Here is a 20,404-nt window from a genome sequence, read left to right as displayed (position 1 = left end):
GTGGAGTGGGAACTAATGAGACGATTGGTAGTGGAGAAAAGAAGCAGGGTGTTATCTGCTCGCCAGGATGATCTTGGAGTAGTGGGCGGTTTTGGCAGAGGAGAGAGGCCCAGTGCTTGGGGTTGTCCAGCCAGGTCTCGTGATGGCTGAACCAGATGTCTGTCAGATATGCTCAAGTCTGCGCCTCTTGGACTTGAGGGAGCGAATATGGGGGACATACCAGGTGGAATGACCAAGATGGGAGAGAGTAAAGCTTTTACTTGGGGCAAAGGCATAACAGTTGATGGTGAAGGAGTGGTTGAGCAGATTGACAGCTGCAGAAATATTGTAGCGAATGGGAGGCCAAAGACTAGATATTTGGCAGCTTGAAAGTGCAACTGTAGGTGACTTGGGGGAGAGTTTTTTTGCATGGGTGGATGCAGAAGGAAGTGAGGTTAAAAGAGGGTAGGGAGATGTGGTGTTGAGGGATACATGGAAGTTGTCAGAGATGGCATTGTCTGATCGCGACTATGGGAGTAGAGAGGCCAAGTGAGTTGGCATGGTTGAGGGAGTGGCCATGAAAATTGGTTGGAAAGTTTAGATGGTGGAAGAGGTTTATAAGGTTAGGAGGGTAATGAAATCAAAGGAGAGTGGCTAAGGTGAGTTGAGATGAGATTGAGATTGAAATTACTGTGGCTGAGGAGTCGTTTAGTGCAGAGGCTAAGGGAGGAAAGGAAGGAGGATACTCGATGAGAAGCTTAGGATGGGACTTGGGGGAGGTGGTAGAAAACAAGGATTTTAAAGGAGAGGCGACGGTATGGACCTCCGCCTCGCTCTACCCCCACCCCCTCTGCCTTGCACCTCTTCCTTGCACTCTCTCCTGCTTTGGCTGCGAAAGTAGGACTGTTTCAGGCTGCAGATTGTTCAATCACTCCTGTGTTAGGTCCAAAAATATATATCTGAGTACATTTTAAGATAGTTTTTCTTGATAGCTGTACAGTGAATGTAAATGCAAATATCATAGACCATTAAAGATCGTTGTGTTAACCTTTTTTTCAGTCACTATATTTCTCCTCTTAGGAAATCTAAAAAGTAATTTGTAATTTTTTGCCCCTCTGCTCCTGAACGTGCTGGGTATGGTTCCAAAGGCACTAGTAGCCTTCCAGCATCTCGTCCAGGTAACCATTCTTCAATATGAGACTCTGAATAGTGAGTATTGATGGGATATCCAACTGTAGTGCCATTGTAACTGAACATCCTGCCATCGCTCAACAATCACACACTCCACTTTACAGCAGGGATCACTGAATATTTATCAGGTGTGGGACCCCTGCTGATGTTTGTAGTGCCCCTTATCTGGCTGAAAACTGGTCCAGAGGCCACTTTTCCAGCAAATCAGGGGACAGAGCATTAAAGTATGACCCAGTCATGTCATTTCAGTGGACCAGGTCAAACTTTGGATTGACATGTCCAGGGTGCCCAAGGAGATAACTAGTTGGCAGCCCAAGGAAGCAGGCATGCTTGAAGCAAGTCACCTTGTGATTGGTGACTTGGGAGGATTTTTTAAAAATTATTTTTAGTTCTAAGATATGGTCTTCTTAAGTATTGTATCACAACTACTTTTGCTCTCAATTATGATATTTAATTGAACTAAACAAAGGTCACTGTAAATATGAAATCAAATGAAGCTGCCGTAGTTCTCTGCTTAATGTGTTGTGTTGAAAAGCAGTCAGTGATTACTTGTATGAAACAGTCCTTTCATTCCTGTCTTGTGTGTTCTGACCACTTAGCTCTAATATTGAAATTCCTCCATGATCATAACATTACAGTTTCTTCCAGCCTCTTCTCCAAACAACTCTGTTCATTTTCAGCCTATGGTTGGTAACAGTTGCATGTTATTCTTTGTTGCCCCATTACTAATTTCTACCCATATTACATCTGCTGTTATTGCCATTCTTTTCATTGCTGTTATCTCTTATCTGTAATGCAGATACATTGTTTATACAGTTTGCATTCCATTGTAAAGTTGAAATTTAGCTTTGGTTCTTAGAATGACCGTGTTTGTGTTGGTATTAATGGAACACCAAATTTATCCCTGGACATTAGTATAAGTGGTCAATTCAAACAAAATAATTATTGCGGGCGTTGCACCAGTGTTTGAGAGGGCAAACCTTAAGGCCACAGCAGATGTAGACTAGGAAAGATATGACCGCAGTGAGGATCTATATGCTGGCAGTTGGAGGAATTTCCCAATAAAAACCCACAACACTGAGGAAAAGGAAGCAGCTGGGCAGTCAAACTGAGAACAATATTTAATACTGCATTAAAAAGCAGTTCCGGGTTAAGTCTTGATTTGAAGTGCAGCATTTTGAAAGCCCAACTCATGTTCATGAGATTTTATAATAAAAGTGTGATGAAATGCAAATTTATTTGGCTGTTTAGGGTGGGGCTCTTTCTCCTTAATTCAGTCTCTTCCCCCCGCCCCGAGGCTTTTTCTCTACAATGCCCAATCTAGTTAACAATGGGATGGTGATTCAGGCCATGTTTTCCTCCGTTATCATTGTGTCCCTAAGTGGAGAACTGTCCCAGATTAATTTAATGTTTTGACATCTGGAAAAGTGAGGGTAAATCATGGGACTAGAAACTCAACATATAAAATTCATACAAGAAAATGTCAAGAACAACAACGTGCATTTATATAACATCTTTAACTTAGTAAAACGTGCCAAGACGCTTCACGGAGCGTAATCAGACAAAAATTGACACTGAACCAAAGAAGGAGACATTAGGACAGGCAACCAGAAGTTTGGTCAAAGAGGTAGGTTTTAAGGAGGTTCTGAAAGGAGGAGAGGTGGAGAGGCTGAGGTTCAGGGAGGGAATTCCAGAGCTTAGGGCCTAGACGGCTAAAGGCACGGCTGTCAATAGTGGGGCAAAGGAAGCGGGGGATGCACAAGAGGCCAGAGTTGGAGGAACGCAGAGTTCTTGGATGGTTGTAGGGCTGGAGGAGATTACAGAGATAGAGGGATGAGACCGTTGTATCATAGTAGTTACCATTGGAGGAATTTGAACCCTAGGATGAGAATTTTTAAATCATGATGTTGCTGGACCGGAAGCCAATGTAGGTCAGCGATTGCAGAGTGATGGGTGAATGGGACTTGGTGCAAGTTGGGATACGGGCAGCAGTTTTGGATGAGCTTTAAGTTTATGGAGGGTGGAAGATGGGAGGTCAGCCAGGAGAACATTGGAATACTCGAATCTGGAGGTAACGAAAGCATGGATGAGGGTTTCAGCAGCAGATGGCTGAGGCAGGGGTGGAAACAAGCGATATTACGGAGGTTGGGGTGTAAACTCAGCTCAGGGTGAAATAGGACGCAGAGGTTGTGAATGGTCTGGTTCACATATTGACTGAGCTGTGCAGAAATAAACCTGGTCAAAAGTGGTAGCACCAGATCACTGTAGGAATTTCACACAGTACTGTACTTAAATGAAGTTAATTATGCTGGTGAGATGATGCCAAATATACCTTTCATTTTCACACAAGTGAAAAAAACTGATGTGGACACTGCTTATTACTATGCTTCCTGCTTTTAGGTACTATGATTTGCATGGCAGGTAGGAGATAGATAGTGAAAAAAGTACAGTATTAGCTTAAATCGAAATTAAATGTGAAGGGGTTTGTTGACATTAATATCGTTATAATTATTTGGTTTAAGTATTCCTGCTTCTAATCTCTACGTTTTCATTTGATCTTGGAAGTGTACATAAAAATTGTTTTTCAAAATGCTAACTACAGTTGAGTCGTTGATTTGAGCTACCGTTTCCAATCAGTCCTTTTGTTTCGCTGGTACGAGATGCTTTGTGTTAGTAGCATTTTAGTCCATCGACATGTGTTCTACTTTTTTAGTTTCACTTTTTAGTACATATCTATGTAGGCTTCCGTGTCACTTATTTCATAAATGTTGTTTAAGTAGCCAGTGTAATAGATCTTCCTCGAAAAGGTAGCTCGATATGTTTAAATAATTTTGCGATGCGCCTCGCTACCTGAGAACCTTCCCAGTTCTAGTTGGAAACGGATGGGATAGGGTTTCTTGTCGGAACTTGACGTCTTATTACATTGATTCGTCGCTGTGTGTGTTTGCAGGTTCAGTTATAAAATTGAGCGATTAAGCTGGCCGTCATAGACCCCCCCCCCTCCCGTTTTGTTTGCATTTATAAGATAAAAATTTGTATTTCTGTATTTTGTTCGGATCTTCGCCTAAACTGGAACTAGCGTTTGGGGGGGTTACTGTTTCTTACCGGAACGGAAGTGATGACGTTTCCGTCGCTCCGGTGGATGTTTTTGGTTCTCTTCACTTTTCCTTTTCTCGGTTTCTTTTTTCTGTCGGTTTTGGTCGGATCGACTATTTCTTTATTTGTTTCCCTTCCCTCTTGGGTTTTGTTGAATGTTTCTGACTACTTTGTAACAGGAAGCACTGAGGCCGAAGCCGGAGAGAGTGAGGAGTGGCCGGGGCCCGAGCTGGAGCCTGCTGCCCGAGGCCAATGTCGGTCATAAAGCTTTCTATACGAGGAATGGGATCAGCCATGCAGTGGGGAATTTCCGCTGGGATTTGTGGAGTGTGGGGGGCACAGGGCAAGCAATAAGGTAAATATTTTTTTCATCGGTATAGATTACAGATTTGGCGGTTTGCAATCTGTTAAATGTTAAACAGGGTAGATTTTAAAAAAAATCTATATTTAGAGAGTCTGGCTCGTAACGCTGTCAAGTTAATGAAGTCACATTTTTATGTTGCAATATTATGAAAATAAAAATATGTTCTTTAACGAGATAATTTGCATCAGAATAAGGTAGAAAAAACTATGAATAGCTCAAGAGTTTTAATCATTTCATGTCGGCCTTCACAAACCCAAATAAGGTCGGGTCAATTACTTTTGTGTGACCTTTTGTTTCAGTTATTGCATTTTGAATTTGGTACGCTTTAGAAATGATTGCACTGAATTTTCTTGTATATTCAAAAGTAGTTTGATGTAATGGATTTTGCACGAAAGTGCAGGAGTGTATTGTGAGTGGTCTGTATAGTGGGCATCTTTTTTGTGGCGGCAAAAGCCGTGTCGCTTGAGAGCGAGGAGTTTTTTTTTGTGTAGGGACAGTACAATGTTGCACGCTGTGCAGTGTTCGGTGACGTGAACTGCCCTGTTTTTTTTGTTCTGTAAATGGAATTTGCTTTTGATTTTAGAGGAGGAGAGGGCTTAACTTCAGCTTTCAACTGGTGATTGGTGTAAACGGGGTTTTCAGGCAGGATTAGCGATACAGAGATGTGATTTTAAAATCTTGTGTTTTCTCAAAATATTACGATTTTTTTTGTGTTGCACTGAAAATACTTCCACTTTTAAAGACAATTCTTGTTTTACTCTTGTTAGAAACACAGTAATATGAAAGTGGCCTTTTTTGCACCTCATTCAAAATACAATTACTCTGTCCTTGTGTTTACCGTAGTTTGAATTTCATTCCAGAAACAAAATGTGAGCAGATGTTGCATGACGCTTTCGCTTGCATGTAAACAGATTTCAATTGCTTCAGAAGGTGAATTACAGGAAATTGGGGTTTTATTTTGCAATTAAGTAGATTATGCTTTTTAAATATGTGGATTTTACTTTTAATATAGATAGAAATGATTTGTGAGTAGGTTTAGTGCTTTGGCTGTGCTTTTGTATTGCTGGCAGATTGCATTGCAGTTTATTGTGTGATTTTTCTGGGAATTGCTTTTAAAATGTAAAATGGCATCAATTCCCATTATTTGCAATGGAAACCCTAAACTTAATATTTGTATTAACGGCAGTGGTAGTGGAAACTAAAAGTGCACGTTTGCCTTTGCAGAAAATGGAGCACAGACCTACACACCATAATGGAGATAGTTTACATTTACAGCAATGTTCTGTAATTTCATGTTTCTTATCCCGTTCTAGTGCCATACAAGACTGTATACTGCTAAACTTGCATGTTGGGTAATAAGCTACCCGGTTAAGATTTGCAGGGTTCGACTTATTAGAATGTTCATTCAGGAGGAGCAAAGAACTGCACCCTATGGTCATTTTGATCTTTTGTATGTTTGCACCTTTTTCCTTTTACTGTAACTGATGCTTGCAAAAGATATGAACAGGAAATAATTAGGTGAGTTCTTTACTTTGCCCCCCCTCAAGATAAACGTCCTGAAATGTTGTACATTTAGGAGTTGAAATCGTCATTGCTTGTTTTGTAATGCTTCCAAAGCAAATTGGTTCACCGAAAGTTAACGATGAAATTGGAGGAACTCATTTAGTTACTCGTGCTGTAATCTGGACTCCGTATGAAGAATTAGGATGTTTCAGTGAAGTTGTACTAATTATACTGGGTTCTCTCAGAAGGGCACTTGCAGACTAAAGTTGTTTTGTTTCTCCCTATCCTGTTGGGGTGAGTGCTGCATGTGTCTGCAAGGATGAAGACATCACTGCAAAGGCAACATGTGTATTTCCAACAAAGATAGTGATTGGGAGCAGGGACCCTGCCTGTTTCCCCTTTTCCTCGATAGCTGCCCCCCAGCATTCATTTACTCATTGAGTTATCAGGGGGTTGAACAGTTGGTTTTTAAATCTTTTTATTTTTAAAAATCCAACGAAGGCTGATCAAGCATGCATCTGAATCCCTCTTAGCAGGGCTAGCTTTGAATTGAATCCAGCTAGTGCTAGAACAGCCTCCTCTTCCACAAATGGACACACATTTGTGGTTGCAATTGTGATGCTAAGAGGTTTAAGGTAAATATGGAGAAACTGGATGAATATTGAAAATGGATTAGAAACCATATAGAATTTACAGCACAGAAACAGGCCATTCCATCCCAATTGGTCTATGCTGATGTTTATGTTCCACACAAGCCTCCTCCCATCTTAAATCATCTAACCCTATCAGCATATCCTTCTATTCCTTTCTCCCTCATGTGTTTATCTAGCTTCCCCTTAAATGCATCTATGCTATTCGCCTCAACTACTCCATGTAGTAGCAAGTTCCACATTCTAACCACTGTCTGGGTAAAGAAGTTTTTCCTGAATTCCTTATTGGATTTATTAGTGACTATCTTCTATTTATGACTGCCCCACAAGTGGAAACATCTTCTCTACGTATACCCTATATGTTTTTTTTAAAAAGAAGCTTTTGTGTCTTTTTTTAAAAGGGCTTGGGAAGTGATGTTCCAATGAATTACCAATTCTTTGGAGCAATTACATTTTTTTGCTCATAAAGATGAGGGATAAAGATAAGTGTAGCTATATTAAATGTTATTTTTGCCTTTGTGCATCTAGCGTCAACATCAAGCACTCCCAGGCCAACCTCCAAACAGTCCCAACTACACTGGTAATTTACTACATTTACATTAACTGCACCAGCCATCCTATGGCTTTTGAGTGAGACTGCAAGTTGATGTCAGATTGTAGGGAATTTTGTTGTATGGACTTATGCATGGGATAATTTTACCCAAATTCATTTAACGTAAGTCCCTTACAGCCGGTCTGGGCTGAGTTTGAACTGAAATCCCAGAGCTGAAACATTTGTCCAAATCTTATGTGGTACCCAGATCCCAAATGGAAATTTCTTGTATGCATTGTATAGTTGTGAAGAATTGGTTTGTTGCAAACATCACAATTTTTCAAATTTGCAACTTATGATTCAGAATGGAGCTGAAAGTGGCGGGTGTGTGGGGGGGTGGAGATTTGGGAAGCTTTGTATGTCTGCTACATAAATACTTGTTTCTAATTGCAAAATGTACTAATTGGCAGGCAACGGTTTTAGTAATTTAGGCAGAGAACAGTGCACTTTCTGAACTGTTTATGCTGAAGATGTTTTGTACCTGTTTCAGTAAAAGATAATTATCAAACTATTTCCTAAATTCCATGTGTTGTGTTGAATAGTATTTGATGTGCCAGTTTCATTTTACTACAACCAGTAGAGTTTTGTGCAGTACGATGAATGAGGGAGACTGGTCTATAAGTCTGTTTTGACTGTTTATGATGAAGCAGGTTGGACACTGCAATTTTGTTTAAACTATATACAAATAGCTGCGATGGGAGAAGTTTTCCTCTGTTCACTATTCGTAGCAAAATTTTAAACGTGAGGATAACACACTTACAGTTTTACTATAAATAACGAACAGAATAAATAGTCTGAGTTATTTGGACTACTGACATGAAGATTGATTTGATTACTATTTTCTTGGCTAATATGTATTCATCAAAATTTTGATCAAAAAGGCCGGTGTGTGTTTATCACACTTTATTTTCTCTGATGAAAGAGGGCAATTTACATCCCATCACAATTGGAAAAAGCTGTTTGCTGAGTTGTTGAGCGTATGACTTGGGCTACTTTATTTATAATCTTGACACACAAAGCAATACCATCTGCTGCATGCACAAGCAGGGCCAGCTTATATTGTGCAGAACTGTTTCAAGCTTGTGCATGCCCAGAAGTCGTAATCATGACTTAAGTTGAATGGCTCTGGATCTTTCCTGATGTTGGGAAGGTTTGTACAGGCCAGCAATGTGAAAAACACAGCCAGAAAAAATGGTAGCCGGTGGGAACTGTTTGCAGCAAATTTTGGGTTTGAAAGGGGTAACTAATATTGGTAAAAGTGAAATGGTGGACCAGTCAACAGGACTGAGTGAATGAATGATTTGAGATGTGTCCCAAGATCCTGCGCTCTGTGGTAATTGAAGTCAGTAATTTTTCTGATTTTTATTTTAATCAAATAAGTTTTGTACAGTTAATAGGTCTAGTGTTTTTTGATTTGCTAATAGTTCTGCTATTTGGAATCAAGTAATGTTACTTAACATTTGCCTGAAAAAGTTATCATTAACTGTAATTTTTTCCTGGTAAGGTTTGTGATGTACAAAAGGACAGTTTTAAAAATAGGCAATGATTGATCGGACCAGTTGATTGCCCAATTACTCCAGCTCCTCACTATGATGCTCTGATGCATCACAACGTTTTGGTATGCTTATGTAGAGTTCACAAAGATCACAAAGGATAGATGAATGGGGCCACTTGACACATCTAGCTCACCCTTCCATTAAAAATCTATGGTCCCCCTCCATCACAGCATCTAACTGATTTCAGAGTTCTTGAATCGTCTTCCAGGTAGGGTAGTGGAAACAAGATATTGATCATTGAATGAAGAAATGCTCCCTGACATCACTCCAGAAATTGTCTTTTACCAGTTTATATTTATCTCTCCTTGTCCTACATTTGTGATTTAAAACAATGTTTCAAATTTACTTTTTGTATTCTACTTAGAATTTTATTTACAACTTGGTTCTCTGACACTTCGGATCAGCCTTGTGGCTCTTCTCTGTACTGCCGCCAGGACTTTAATGTTTCCCTTTATGTCTCAGTGATCGGAACTGAATGCAATACTTGATGCATGATATGACCAGAGTACTGTGCAGTTTCCACATGACTGCCGTAGACTTGTACTGATGTGGCAACATAGCTCGACATTCAGTTTGCTTTATTGGTTGCTGCCCTGCAATGACGACATGCTAAGTGTTAAGTCTATCACTTCACGACCATTTGCAGCCTCTCCACTAATTACTTCAGTGTTATTCTTTGGGTAAATATGTCTCCCATTTTGCCTGTTTTGTCCAGGTCCTTTTATGGTTTCTTTGCTCTATCAGACTCGGCTGCACCTCTAGTCCACCTCCAGTTAGTTTAGTATCATGTGAATTTGACCAAATTGGGTGTTGTTTTCTGTAAGCAAATTATATCTGGTGACCCAATGTGCTTGTCCATTTAGAATTCCAATGTCATTGTGAGCCAGTTGCCACAAAAATTTTCACCATGGCCACAGACATCTTTAAAGCTACAGAAATGCGTGCTTATTCTTACACAATTTACTGATTTTTTTTAAAGCAGTTTTATCTGCTTACTCAATGCAGCAGAAGGACAAGAAGGGAGGAGAGAACCACTGCACATTGAACTGCTCCTCTTCTCAACGGAGTTGGAAGTTAAAGTTTGCACTCCAGTGTACAATTAGAAAAAATTATTCCACAGGGCTTATAGTTCTTTGAAGTACAACTGATGGAAATTTGCAAATCTATAGTAAAGCCTTCTGCACCTGCTGTTCAGTTTTGTAAAAGAATCCCACAATGATGGCCTGTTAGCAGAGTTTAGTTTTTCAAGGTGTTTTAGCTTGGCTCCTGTCACGTGGCTTGAAACAAGATAGCTGTGGGTTTCCACCTTCTTTCCTGCCACAGATGTGCATTTTGCATCCAAACTGATGGTCAACCCAGATACCAATCCACCACCCCAATAAGGAGAATGGTGTCTCATTTGTTAGCGTGAAGTTCAAGTATAAGTGAGTGTTGGTGTCTAGATGAATAAATACAAATCTTTACAGATTATTGCTTGATTCCTGAGCTCTTGTAGACCACATTAGTGAATATAAATGTTTGGTGAGAATTTTTTTTAATTAAAAGCCTTCTGAAACTGAACAAATCCTATATTGTGGAATGTTAACTGTTGCATAACATGTTGTGAAATATTGGTAGAGAATTGATATCATGTTATGACTCCAAACGCAGTTTTTTCCATTTTCTCTCTTTTTGCATGGTTTTGGGATGTTTGCATGTTCTCCAAACAGGAAGGTAGAATTACCTTCTCCATGACTCATAGTGCTCTATCTTCTGTTCAACACTCCCAGTTGGCAGCTTATGGAGTATTGCTAGCCAATTGAAAAGTGACCCTGTTGGAAAGTGGGTAGATAAGGGAGTGTCTATGTTATTTACATGGACTTGCAGAAGGCATTTGATAAGGTTCCAGATAAGAGACTGTTAACAAAAGTGAAAGCGCATACAATTGGAGGCAACCTATTGACATGGGTAGGGAATTGGTTTGAAGATAGGAGACCGAGAGTAGGGATAATGGGTATGTATTCCAATTGGCAGGATGTGACTAGCGGTGTCCCCCAGGGATCTGTGCTGTGGCCTCAGCTTTTCACTATATTTATCAATGACTTAGATGAAGGAACAGAGAGCCATATATCCGTGTTTGCTGACGGCACTGTTAGATGGCACAGTAAGTAGTGTAGATGGGAGCAGAAAGTTGCAAAATGAAATTGATAGATTAAGTGAGTGGGCAAAACTGGTAGATGGAGTTCGATGGGGGAAAGTGTGAGGTCATCCACTTTGGACCTAAGAAAGATAGAGTATTTTCTAAATGGTGAGAAGCTAGGAACTGTGGAGGAGCAGAGAGATTTAGGGGTCCATGTACAGAAATCACTTCAAAAACTGGTGGATAAGTACAAAAAATAATTTAAAAGACTAATGGAATGTTAACCTTTATTTCAGGAAGGCTGGAATACAAAGTTGGGGAGTGGGGAGCGGAAGGTATGCTACAGTTGTAGAAAGCTCTAGTTAGGCCATATCTGGTGTGCTGCATTCAGTTCTGGGCACTGCACCTCGGGAAGGATATATTGGCCTTGGAAGGGGTGCAGTGCAGATTCATCATAATGATACCGGGGCTAAAAGGGTTAAATTGTGAGGCTAGGTTGCATAGACGAGGCTTGTATTCCCTCGAGTATAAAAGATTAAGGGGTGATCTAATTGAGGTGTCTAAGATGATTAAAGGATTTGATAGGGTCGATAGAGAGAAACTATTTCCTCTGATGGGGGAGTCCAGAACAAGGGGCATAACCTTAAAATTAGAGCTAGGCCGTTCAGGGGTGATGTCAGGTAGCACTTCTTCATGCAAAGGGTAGTGGAAATCTGGAGCACTCATCCCCCAAAAGCTGTTGAGGCTTGGGGTGAAAATTTCACAACTGAGATTGATAGATTTTTGTTAGGCTAGAATGTTAAGTATCAGCCATGATCTAACTGAATAGCGGAACAGGCTCGAGGGGTGAATGACATACTCTTGTTCTTACCTTTAATACTTGCAATTGGCAAACACTCACCATGTAGTCAGGGACAAGTTACTTTCCTGCACAGGCAAGGTGAGAAACAAAGCAACTTGTCAACTTGTGTGTAATGTTAGTGGATTCTTACTCCATCTCAAGTCCATTGCTGCTCATTTACTTTTAATTGCTTGAGCTGATTTGTTGTGAAATTTTGAAATCTGGAACCGGCTCCCCCAAAAGGTTGTAGATGCTGGGTCAGTTGAAATTGTTAGGACTGAGATCGGTAGATACTAGTTAGGCAAGGGTATCAAGTAATATGGAACCAAGGCAGGTAGATGGTGGAGTTAAGGTACAGATCAACCATCTAATTGAATGGTGGAGCAGGCTGTAAGTGCTGAATGGCCTACTCCTGTTCCCATGTATTGAATGCTGAATTTATGTAAAAATAATGAGAATCAGACTTTTGCTTGAAAAATGATTGGATCGTGGTATTTGGCTGCCTCTGTCCGGGTTTCTATATATTTTTAACACTGCTCAATGTTGAGTACATTTGATTGGGAAAGGTTGGCATGGGAATTATTCATTAAGGATATGGAGCCTGTACTTTGATAGAGATTGAGTGCACTTCCTTCCTCCTCTTTTTCCCCCCCCCCCCCCCAATCCGCCCAAAGATAAAATAAAATGCTAGCATATGATATTTGTTCTGTTAAAAAATATTGCCTTAAGTTTGCTTGTAAGAACACTGTTCCCAATTTATTTTTCAGGTGTTTCAGTAAGGGGTGTGGGTTCTGGGAAGAGTGTGCAGTATGGATGGAATGGATGCGAGTAATGAGGACCATTGCTCAAGTGCCACAGGTATGGCTCATTGCATATGTAGTGTGTTTGCATGTACTTATTCTGTACTAAACCTGTGTACTTTATGGTTGACTATGAAAACTTGACAACTTGGGAGCAGCATCAATACTAAAATATTCTATTGCAGATTGAATGCTTAACAGTTTATCTGTTAGCTTTCATATGCTGACGACACTCTGTATCTTTTCACCACTACTTCGGACGCCACGACAACCTCTGCTCTCAGACTGTCTCTGATGTTTAGTTGTGTGTTGCGTTTTTTGGTATTTACACTAGATGTTTTCCTCATTTTGTGACACAGGCCACACTCTTTTCTCCCCCACCCACCCAAACATACACCAAGAAAACACCTGCTCTCTAACTCGGAGTGTGCCTTTACTTGCCCAACAACTAGGGAAATGTAGTAAGCCTAGAGATCAAACAGAGAACCACTGTCTCTGTGTTTCAGCTTACTGGATATATCACATGCTGCCACTTTGCTTCCTCAACTTCAAATAGATGGAAGAATAAATACCATCAGACTGTGGCTTAGGCTGTGAATTAGTCAGATTGATTGAACAATAAACAGATGAATTAGCAGTATTAAATAAAACCAGTAGATTTACAGTAATTGCAGACACTCTTGACTCTTCTGAATAACCAAGAACAATAAAGGCGCACCTCCTGCACTAACATGTAACATGAAACTGACCCTTGAAACACTGTTCCTTACATCTTGTGTGGCTGTTCAGTGGTACATGGAGTTTCCAGCCTGCCTAATTGCTATTGGCATCAGAATGACTCCTGACTGGGAGAAAGTCTGGGTCACATATGCTATTCAGTATCCTTTGAAGATGCACAGAAACAAAAGACATGAAAAATGATCTCATTACTACATTGTGGTCAAAATGGTGTTTGCTGACCCGCATACAGCTGCCACTTACAGTAGGCTTCAAAGACATTTCTCTGCCGGTCTATACCTAACTGAAGTGTCAAGCTGACTAAATAGAATTGATCAACAGCTAAGCAGATATAGGTACAGGAAATGCTTCTTAGGAATAATGAAGTGATCTTTTGCATACCAGACCATGATGCGAATTCTCTGCAGCTTGAGGAAGTCGGTTTTTCCTTCAGTTGAACATCGGGAAGACTGAAGCCGTCGTTTAGGGCCCATGCTGCCAACTCTGCTCCCTTGCCATTAACTTCATCCCCTTCCCCAGCTACTGGAATATGCTGCCTGAAAGGGTGGTGGAAGCAGATTCAATCGTGGCTTTCAAAAAGGAACTGGATAAATACTTGAAGGGAAAAAGTTTGCAGGGCTACGGGGGAATGGGACTAACTGGATTGCTCTTACAAAGAGCTGGCATGGGCTTGAAGGGCCAAATGGCCTCATTCTGTGTTGTAACCATTCTATGATTCCCCAGCTACCTGGTCAGGCTGAATCTCTCCTTGCAAAACCTTGGCATCCTGCTCAAAGCCCACATCTTACCCTTCACCAGGGCCACTTACTTCTACTTTTTACTACAACATACCACCCCCTAACCACATCCGAAACCCTTATTAATGCTCTTGACCCCTCTTTTCCGGTGTCCCACACCAAGTTCCACTCGTCCATCACCCCCATCCTCTTTGATCTATATTGGCTCCCTGTCCCCATGAATTATGGAATTTAAAGCACAGAAGGAGGCCATTCAGCCTATCGTGCCTGGGACGACTCTTTGAAAGAGCTATTCAATTAGTGCCACTTCCCTAGTATTTCCCCATAGCCCTTCAATGTTTCCTTTCAAAGTGTATATATATCCAATTCCCTTTTGACCGTTACTAGTTCCCTGTCCCCTCTACACACTGAATTTAAAATCTTTATCCTCATCTTCGAATCCCTCCACTGTCTCGTCCCACCCTACCTCTGCAACCTCCTCCAACCTTTCGTCCCCTTCCACATCCTTTGATCTTCCTATTCTGGTCTTCTGTGCAATTTCATCTCTTTCCCCGCATCCTCGCATTCACCTCACTACTGATGGCACAGCTTTCAACCTCCTCGGCCCTACTCTGGGGCTCCCTCCCTGAACCCCTCTACCTCTACTCCTCTACATTTAAAGATCTTCTTTAAAACCCATCTTTTCAACCTAGTTTTGATCACCTGTTCTAACTCTCCCACCGTTGCTCAGCATCGATTCCTTTTTTTAAAAAAGGCCCCCCCCCCCCCGCCAACCAATAAAGCAACTTTTGACGTTTTCTAGGTGGAAGACACTACCTAATCGGACGTTATTGTCATACAGGACAATACAGATCTCTCGATCTGGTTACAGCTGCTGAGCTTTGAGTGAGGAAGAGCAAATTGGCCATAATCCACCTGCTATAGGACTTTTCTCCATGAGCAGGGAAAAAATGGTGTGCTCATAACATAGCTCATGTTTTATTAATGGATCAGGTAGTCAAATTTAAGTGCCTGGCAGCTGTAAACTGAATGTCTTTAACAAGTGGGACCAGTATTTTCAGATTATTTTGCATTTGAAAAACATACTGATAAAATTAATGCCCCTGTAGTGTGTAGGTTGTAATGCCACATAATCTATAATGACAAATGCTGCTGCTGAGCATTCTATACAAATGTATGCCAAGTTGTAATTCACAATAAACAAATACAACCTGTTTTCTGATGGAGTCTTGAAGTGATTGTTAAGCTTTCCCTTGACGCAAACCTGTATTTGTAGATGCGTGAAGTGAATGTTTACAGGATAACATTGACGTCTCTAATTTTTATTCTTCTTGAAATTTATATTTGTGTAATTTTGTAAATGTCAATGTATGTAAACCAGATGCAATTTAACATCATATTGTTCAACTTTAGTCACTTACAAAAAGTAACATTGCTGCATTTTCCAATGGGACTGGTTGGAAGGGACACTGAGGATCATGTTATGTTTGGGTTTTTAATTTACCCTAGATAATTTTGACTTCTGTGTTTTTGACTACTCTTGTAGGTGAGCCCTTCTTTCCCAGAGTGTGTTTTCACATGCCAAGATATTTAGGGAAATTCATCGCATGAACAGAGAACCCTCTTCAATTTATTTCAGTTGCTAGTTTTATCCAGTGCTTGTACATGATCCTTTTCAGCAGGTGGCAGAAAAACACTGCGCTAACCTTTGACTTGAGTTCTAACTGCCAAAGTTAAATCGTTTTACTAAATAGATTTATAAAAGTAAAAAGCAGAAATACTAGTATAGAATCATTAAACTTTGCATCACCAAAGGAGACCATTAAGCTAATTGTGCCAGCACTGACTCTCAAAGAGCTAGCCAGTTAGTTAGTCTCCTGTGCCTACTGCTGTCTGTCCAGATCAAGATATTTGACTCCGATTGGAGTATCATCTTGCCGTACATCCAGCAGATTGCGGTTTTCCACACTTGAAGTTTCCGTAACAAAAGGCATTTTTACATGGACAGGTCATTAGCCTGACTCAACCTGTACCAGTGGACCGGCAGACTGCCTTTAGCCTGGCTCCTACTTTTCGACCTGTCTGGTTTGGGTGGCCCTACCAGAAGTTGTACTTCCACCAGCATAGTTGTCGGGATCACAGGCGCATGCAATCCTTCTCACCATGTCGAGGTGCAGTCCCTAGGGAAGGAGACAACTTTGAGCATAGCCTTGTACTGCCTGACCCCTTCATGTCTATGCTGCTTGAGTGATTGCTCCTTTTTTTTCCCCCTCTCTCCTCCTCCCTCCTCAAAACAACTGTCAAGGCTCAGTGTCCTATGGGGATCTGTTGGGTAGATGGTAGCAGCAGTATTGTGGTATTGGATGCATATCACTTCATGAGACGACTATAGCTAAACCTTCTCGGATGATGGACATGACCAACACCCTGGGACACTGGAGTGCATCTAAGATTTTCTCACAAAGATATCCTCCCTCAGCCTCTGCACTGAGTGACTCCTCACCTGCAGTGATTTCATTCTCCATCTCAACTCACCTTGACCTCTTTCCTCGGATTCACTGCCCTCCTGTCCTCCCTTAACCTCTTCCTCCATATAAACTCTCCTACTCGTATTCACGGCCGGCCACTCACTCGACCTTGCCATCTCCCGTGGGCTCTCTACCCCATGGTCTTGATCACAGACAAGGCTATCTCTGATCACTTTTTCTTGTATCCCTCATCACCCCCACTACCTTCTGTGTCTGCCTCTGGAAAAAACACTTCCTCAAGTCATTTAGAATTGCACTTTCAAACTGCCAACTGTCTAGCTTTTGGCCCTCCATTCACCATGATACTTCTGCAGCTGTTGATCTGCTCAAAAACTCCCTCTCCTTCACCTTTGCCCTTGTCCCCAGTAAAACTTTTACTCTGTCTCATTCTGATTGTTCTCCCTGGTATGGCCTCCAGCTTTGCTCCATCATTTCCAGGAGGTGCAAACTTGAACATATCTGCAGCATAACACAACATCTGGCTGGACCCCGTCAAGCACTGTCTGGTCTCGCTCTCCTCTGCTAAAACCGCCCACTACAGCCCCAGTCCATCACCGGCATCTCCACATCATCACTACTCCAGGATCATCCTGTAGAGCAAAGATGAGCTACTAACTGTCTCCTTAAATCCCTGTCCCCTGCCCCCTCCACCTTCACCAACAATAAGTGTGAGGAGCTCATGGACTTCTTTGTCACTAAAATTGACGACTTCCAGTCAGCTGCCTCTAATGCTTCCACCCCCTCTCACCTTTGCCCACCCTAGCCCTGAATCTGTACCTTTCTCTAGTTTTTCTTCTATCTCCGTTCATGCCCTCTCTGAGCTCATCTTGTCCATAGGACTCACCTCTTGGTGCCTTGACCGCATTCCCACTGAACTGCTGACCACCCAACTTCCCTTTCTGGCTTCCATGCTAGCTGGCACTGTGACTGGTTCCCTCTCCTCACATGCTGTCCCTCTCCCTTTCAAAACCACCATTATCACCCTCCTTCTCAAAAATCTCACCCTTGACTTCTCTGTCCTTGCAACTATTGCCCCATCGCCAACATCCCTTTCCTCTCAAGTCCTTGAATGTGTTGTTGCTTCCCAAACCCGTGCCATCTTTCCTGCAACTCCGTGTTTGAGTCTCCAATCAGGTTTCTGCCCCTGAAACAGCCCTAATCAAAATCACAAACAACATCCTCTGTGAATGTGACCAGGGTGCACTATCCCTCCCCGTCCTTCTCGATCTCTGCAGCTTTTGAGATGGTTGACCTCACCATCCTCCTCCAAAGCCCAGCTCAATGGGACTGCCGTCGCTTGATTCTACTCTTGGTTCTGCTATCTTGGACACATCCATAATGTCCCACCTGAGATGTCATCTTTTCAGTGTTGAAGTTCCATAGCTTATCAAATGGTTTGTCAGCTCTTCCTTCTGATGCCAGGAATCTCTCCATTCTCTGTTGAACTGATTGGCCCTTTGTATTGTAGTCATGATGTGGAGATGCCGGTGATGGACTGGGGTTGACAATTGTAAACAATTTTACAACACCAAGTTATAGTCCAGCAATTTTATTTTAAATTCACAAGCTTTCGGAGATTTTCTCCATTGTAGTGAGTAGAATTGTATGCAGTATTCCAAATATGGCCTGACCAAAGCTCTCTGCAGATTCAGCATGACCTCTGAGAATTGAACTCAACGGATTAGAGAGTATAACTCAACATCCTAATAGCTTTTTTTTTGCTACCTCATACTATTTAGACATGGCGAAGCAGTGAGTCACTTAACATCCCTAGGTTTCTTTGAATTTCTTCCGTAGCTAGTTTTCTCCTACCCATGGCCTATACATAACTCCTCTTTTCATTTACATTTATCTTTGTACTGAACTTTATTTGCCGTTAATCACCCCAGGTGTAAACCTGGAAATTTTCCACGGAGAATGATTGCGGCAAACATTTATCTGCCAGCATATGCCACTTCCCTTGAAAGGATGCATCACTTTAGTAAACGTGGAGCCTTTGCATTCGATGCAGGCGAAACCAAGGACGTCTATTATTCTAAGTGGTGGCTTGTTTTGGAACAAATCTTTGGGTATATCCATTACAAAACTATGTTTAATTAAATGGGCAATTGAATGTATTTCATAGTTCCTGGCCACATAAGGAAGAACTATCAGGCTCATTCTGCTTGTTCTGTGGCCATTATCTGTATTTAATGGGTTTCTCTTAATATCTACAAAGCAGCTATGTGGAGTAAAGCATATGCTTTTACAAATTCAAACTGGAGGCAGCTGACTGGATATGACAACTCAAAATAAGTGCTTCGGCACTGCTGGGCTCCAAATTGGCTTCTACAATAAGTGTTGCAGAATCCCACCTTTTTTTGGTACCAATTTGGTACAATTATGTTTCTGCCCTCCCCTAAGTAGTGACTTGTGTTGGATGAGGTTCAATGGGAAATAATAACCTCTTAATTAATACTTTGCCTAAGTGGTCATTCTTCATTGAACCTAAGTTGGTGAATGTTGACCAGCTATTTGTCCAGTCCTGAAATGCACACTCCAGCACGTGTGCATACCGAGTAGCTATCCGGAGTGGGAATCTTGGGTGATTTTTTCCCTTTTCTCATACTCTCCTGGATTGTCGAGGCCATTTGTAGTATCTGTACTGCCATCGTGGCTGAGATCAGCTAATTCGACCAGAAAGCGAACTGTTATGCCGTAGTTGCTCACGTCTTTACCCATTGAGTCATCTGGGTAGCAGATTATAATTCATTTGTATGTAGAATTCCAACAAATGAGTAAGAATGCTAAATTTCCTACCTTGGATATGGTCTTTCTCGTTCTTTGAATCTTGTTCAGTTTCTATGTACAAAGCTTCCTCCCTAACTGCATCTTGGTTCTCACTTTGACCTGGTACACATTTTTACCTTCTTTATGTCTCTTAGCGGAAACTTGGATTTCTCATTCTAAACTTCCTGACCAACTTGGTGTCTTTGCTGCTGTCTTCTTTCAAAAGAAATGAGAGATGATTCCAGAATCAGGCTTATGTATACATTCCTGGGATTGGTGGAAACCACATGTAGCCTGACTTAAAGGGAAAGTGGCCCATATTTTCTCTCATTTGGATGACACATTCATTCAAAGAATGAAAAAGACTATAATCCCAATAGCTAATGAACATTAACTGGTATATAGTTTAACATCTTCAGCAAAGCACATAAAATAAGTCGGTAATGATTTTGCAAAGAATATTTCTGAAATGGTGTTAAAATAGTTTATAATGCATTCAGAGTGAATGGTTAGAACAGTTTCATTTTCTATTGCAGCTATGAACGTTGACTCTGCTGAAACTAGTTGTTTAGCAGAAGAAGATGAAGCTGATCCGTCTGCATCTCATAGCTGCTCAAAACATGAAGGAGTTTCAGAGCCTGTCTTGAAAGAGCAACACAAGGAGCAGTGCAGGTAAGAAGGGAAATGTATAGAAGGTGCTTGGGGATCTGAGTGCATTCCTCAAGTTTCTGGGAGAGGGAAATCCACAATTCCACTTCATTTAGTCCAGTAGTGCTGATTATGAATGGTCAATGTCAATATTTCATAATTTGCTTGGGGCTGTAATAATCATGTCAGAAGGAGGGAGAAGAATAAGTGGCAAGTAACATTCGTGTCAGGCATTGACCATCTCCATCAAGAGAGAGTCTAACCACCTCCCCTTGACATTCAACGGCATTACC

The 20,404-nt window shown here is 41.3% G+C and overlaps 1 protein-coding gene across 11 annotated transcripts in view; it reads left to right on the top strand.

The window, feature by feature from the left end:
* kmt2d (lysine (K)-specific methyltransferase 2D) overlaps positions 1-20,404 on the top strand; it is a 207,723-nt gene that overhangs the window by 33,027 nt on the left and 154,292 nt on the right. For 10 of the 11 annotated variants that reach the window (XM_067976637.1, XM_067976644.1, XM_067976647.1 and 7 more), the window contains 2 exons: positions 12,659-12,749; positions 20,000-20,135. In XM_067976637.1, the coding sequence (XP_067832738.1) occupies positions 12,701-12,749; positions 20,000-20,135 (185 nt within the window). In that variant the 5' untranslated portion in view covers positions 12,659-12,700. Of the gene's footprint in view, positions 1-4,324; positions 4,622-12,658; positions 12,750-19,999; positions 20,136-20,404 lie in introns of those variants that run through there. The other variant, XM_067976638.1, reaches the window with a different exon arrangement.

Source organism: Heptranchias perlo, chromosome X (assembly GCF_035084215.1).
Source record: "Heptranchias perlo isolate sHepPer1 chromosome X, sHepPer1.hap1, whole genome shotgun sequence".
In the NCBI taxonomy this organism is placed as follows: Eukaryota; Metazoa; Chordata; class Chondrichthyes; order Hexanchiformes; family Hexanchidae; genus Heptranchias; species Heptranchias perlo.
Note: the sequence above shows the minus strand (reverse complement) of the source record. Positions and strands in the feature narration are given on the sequence as shown.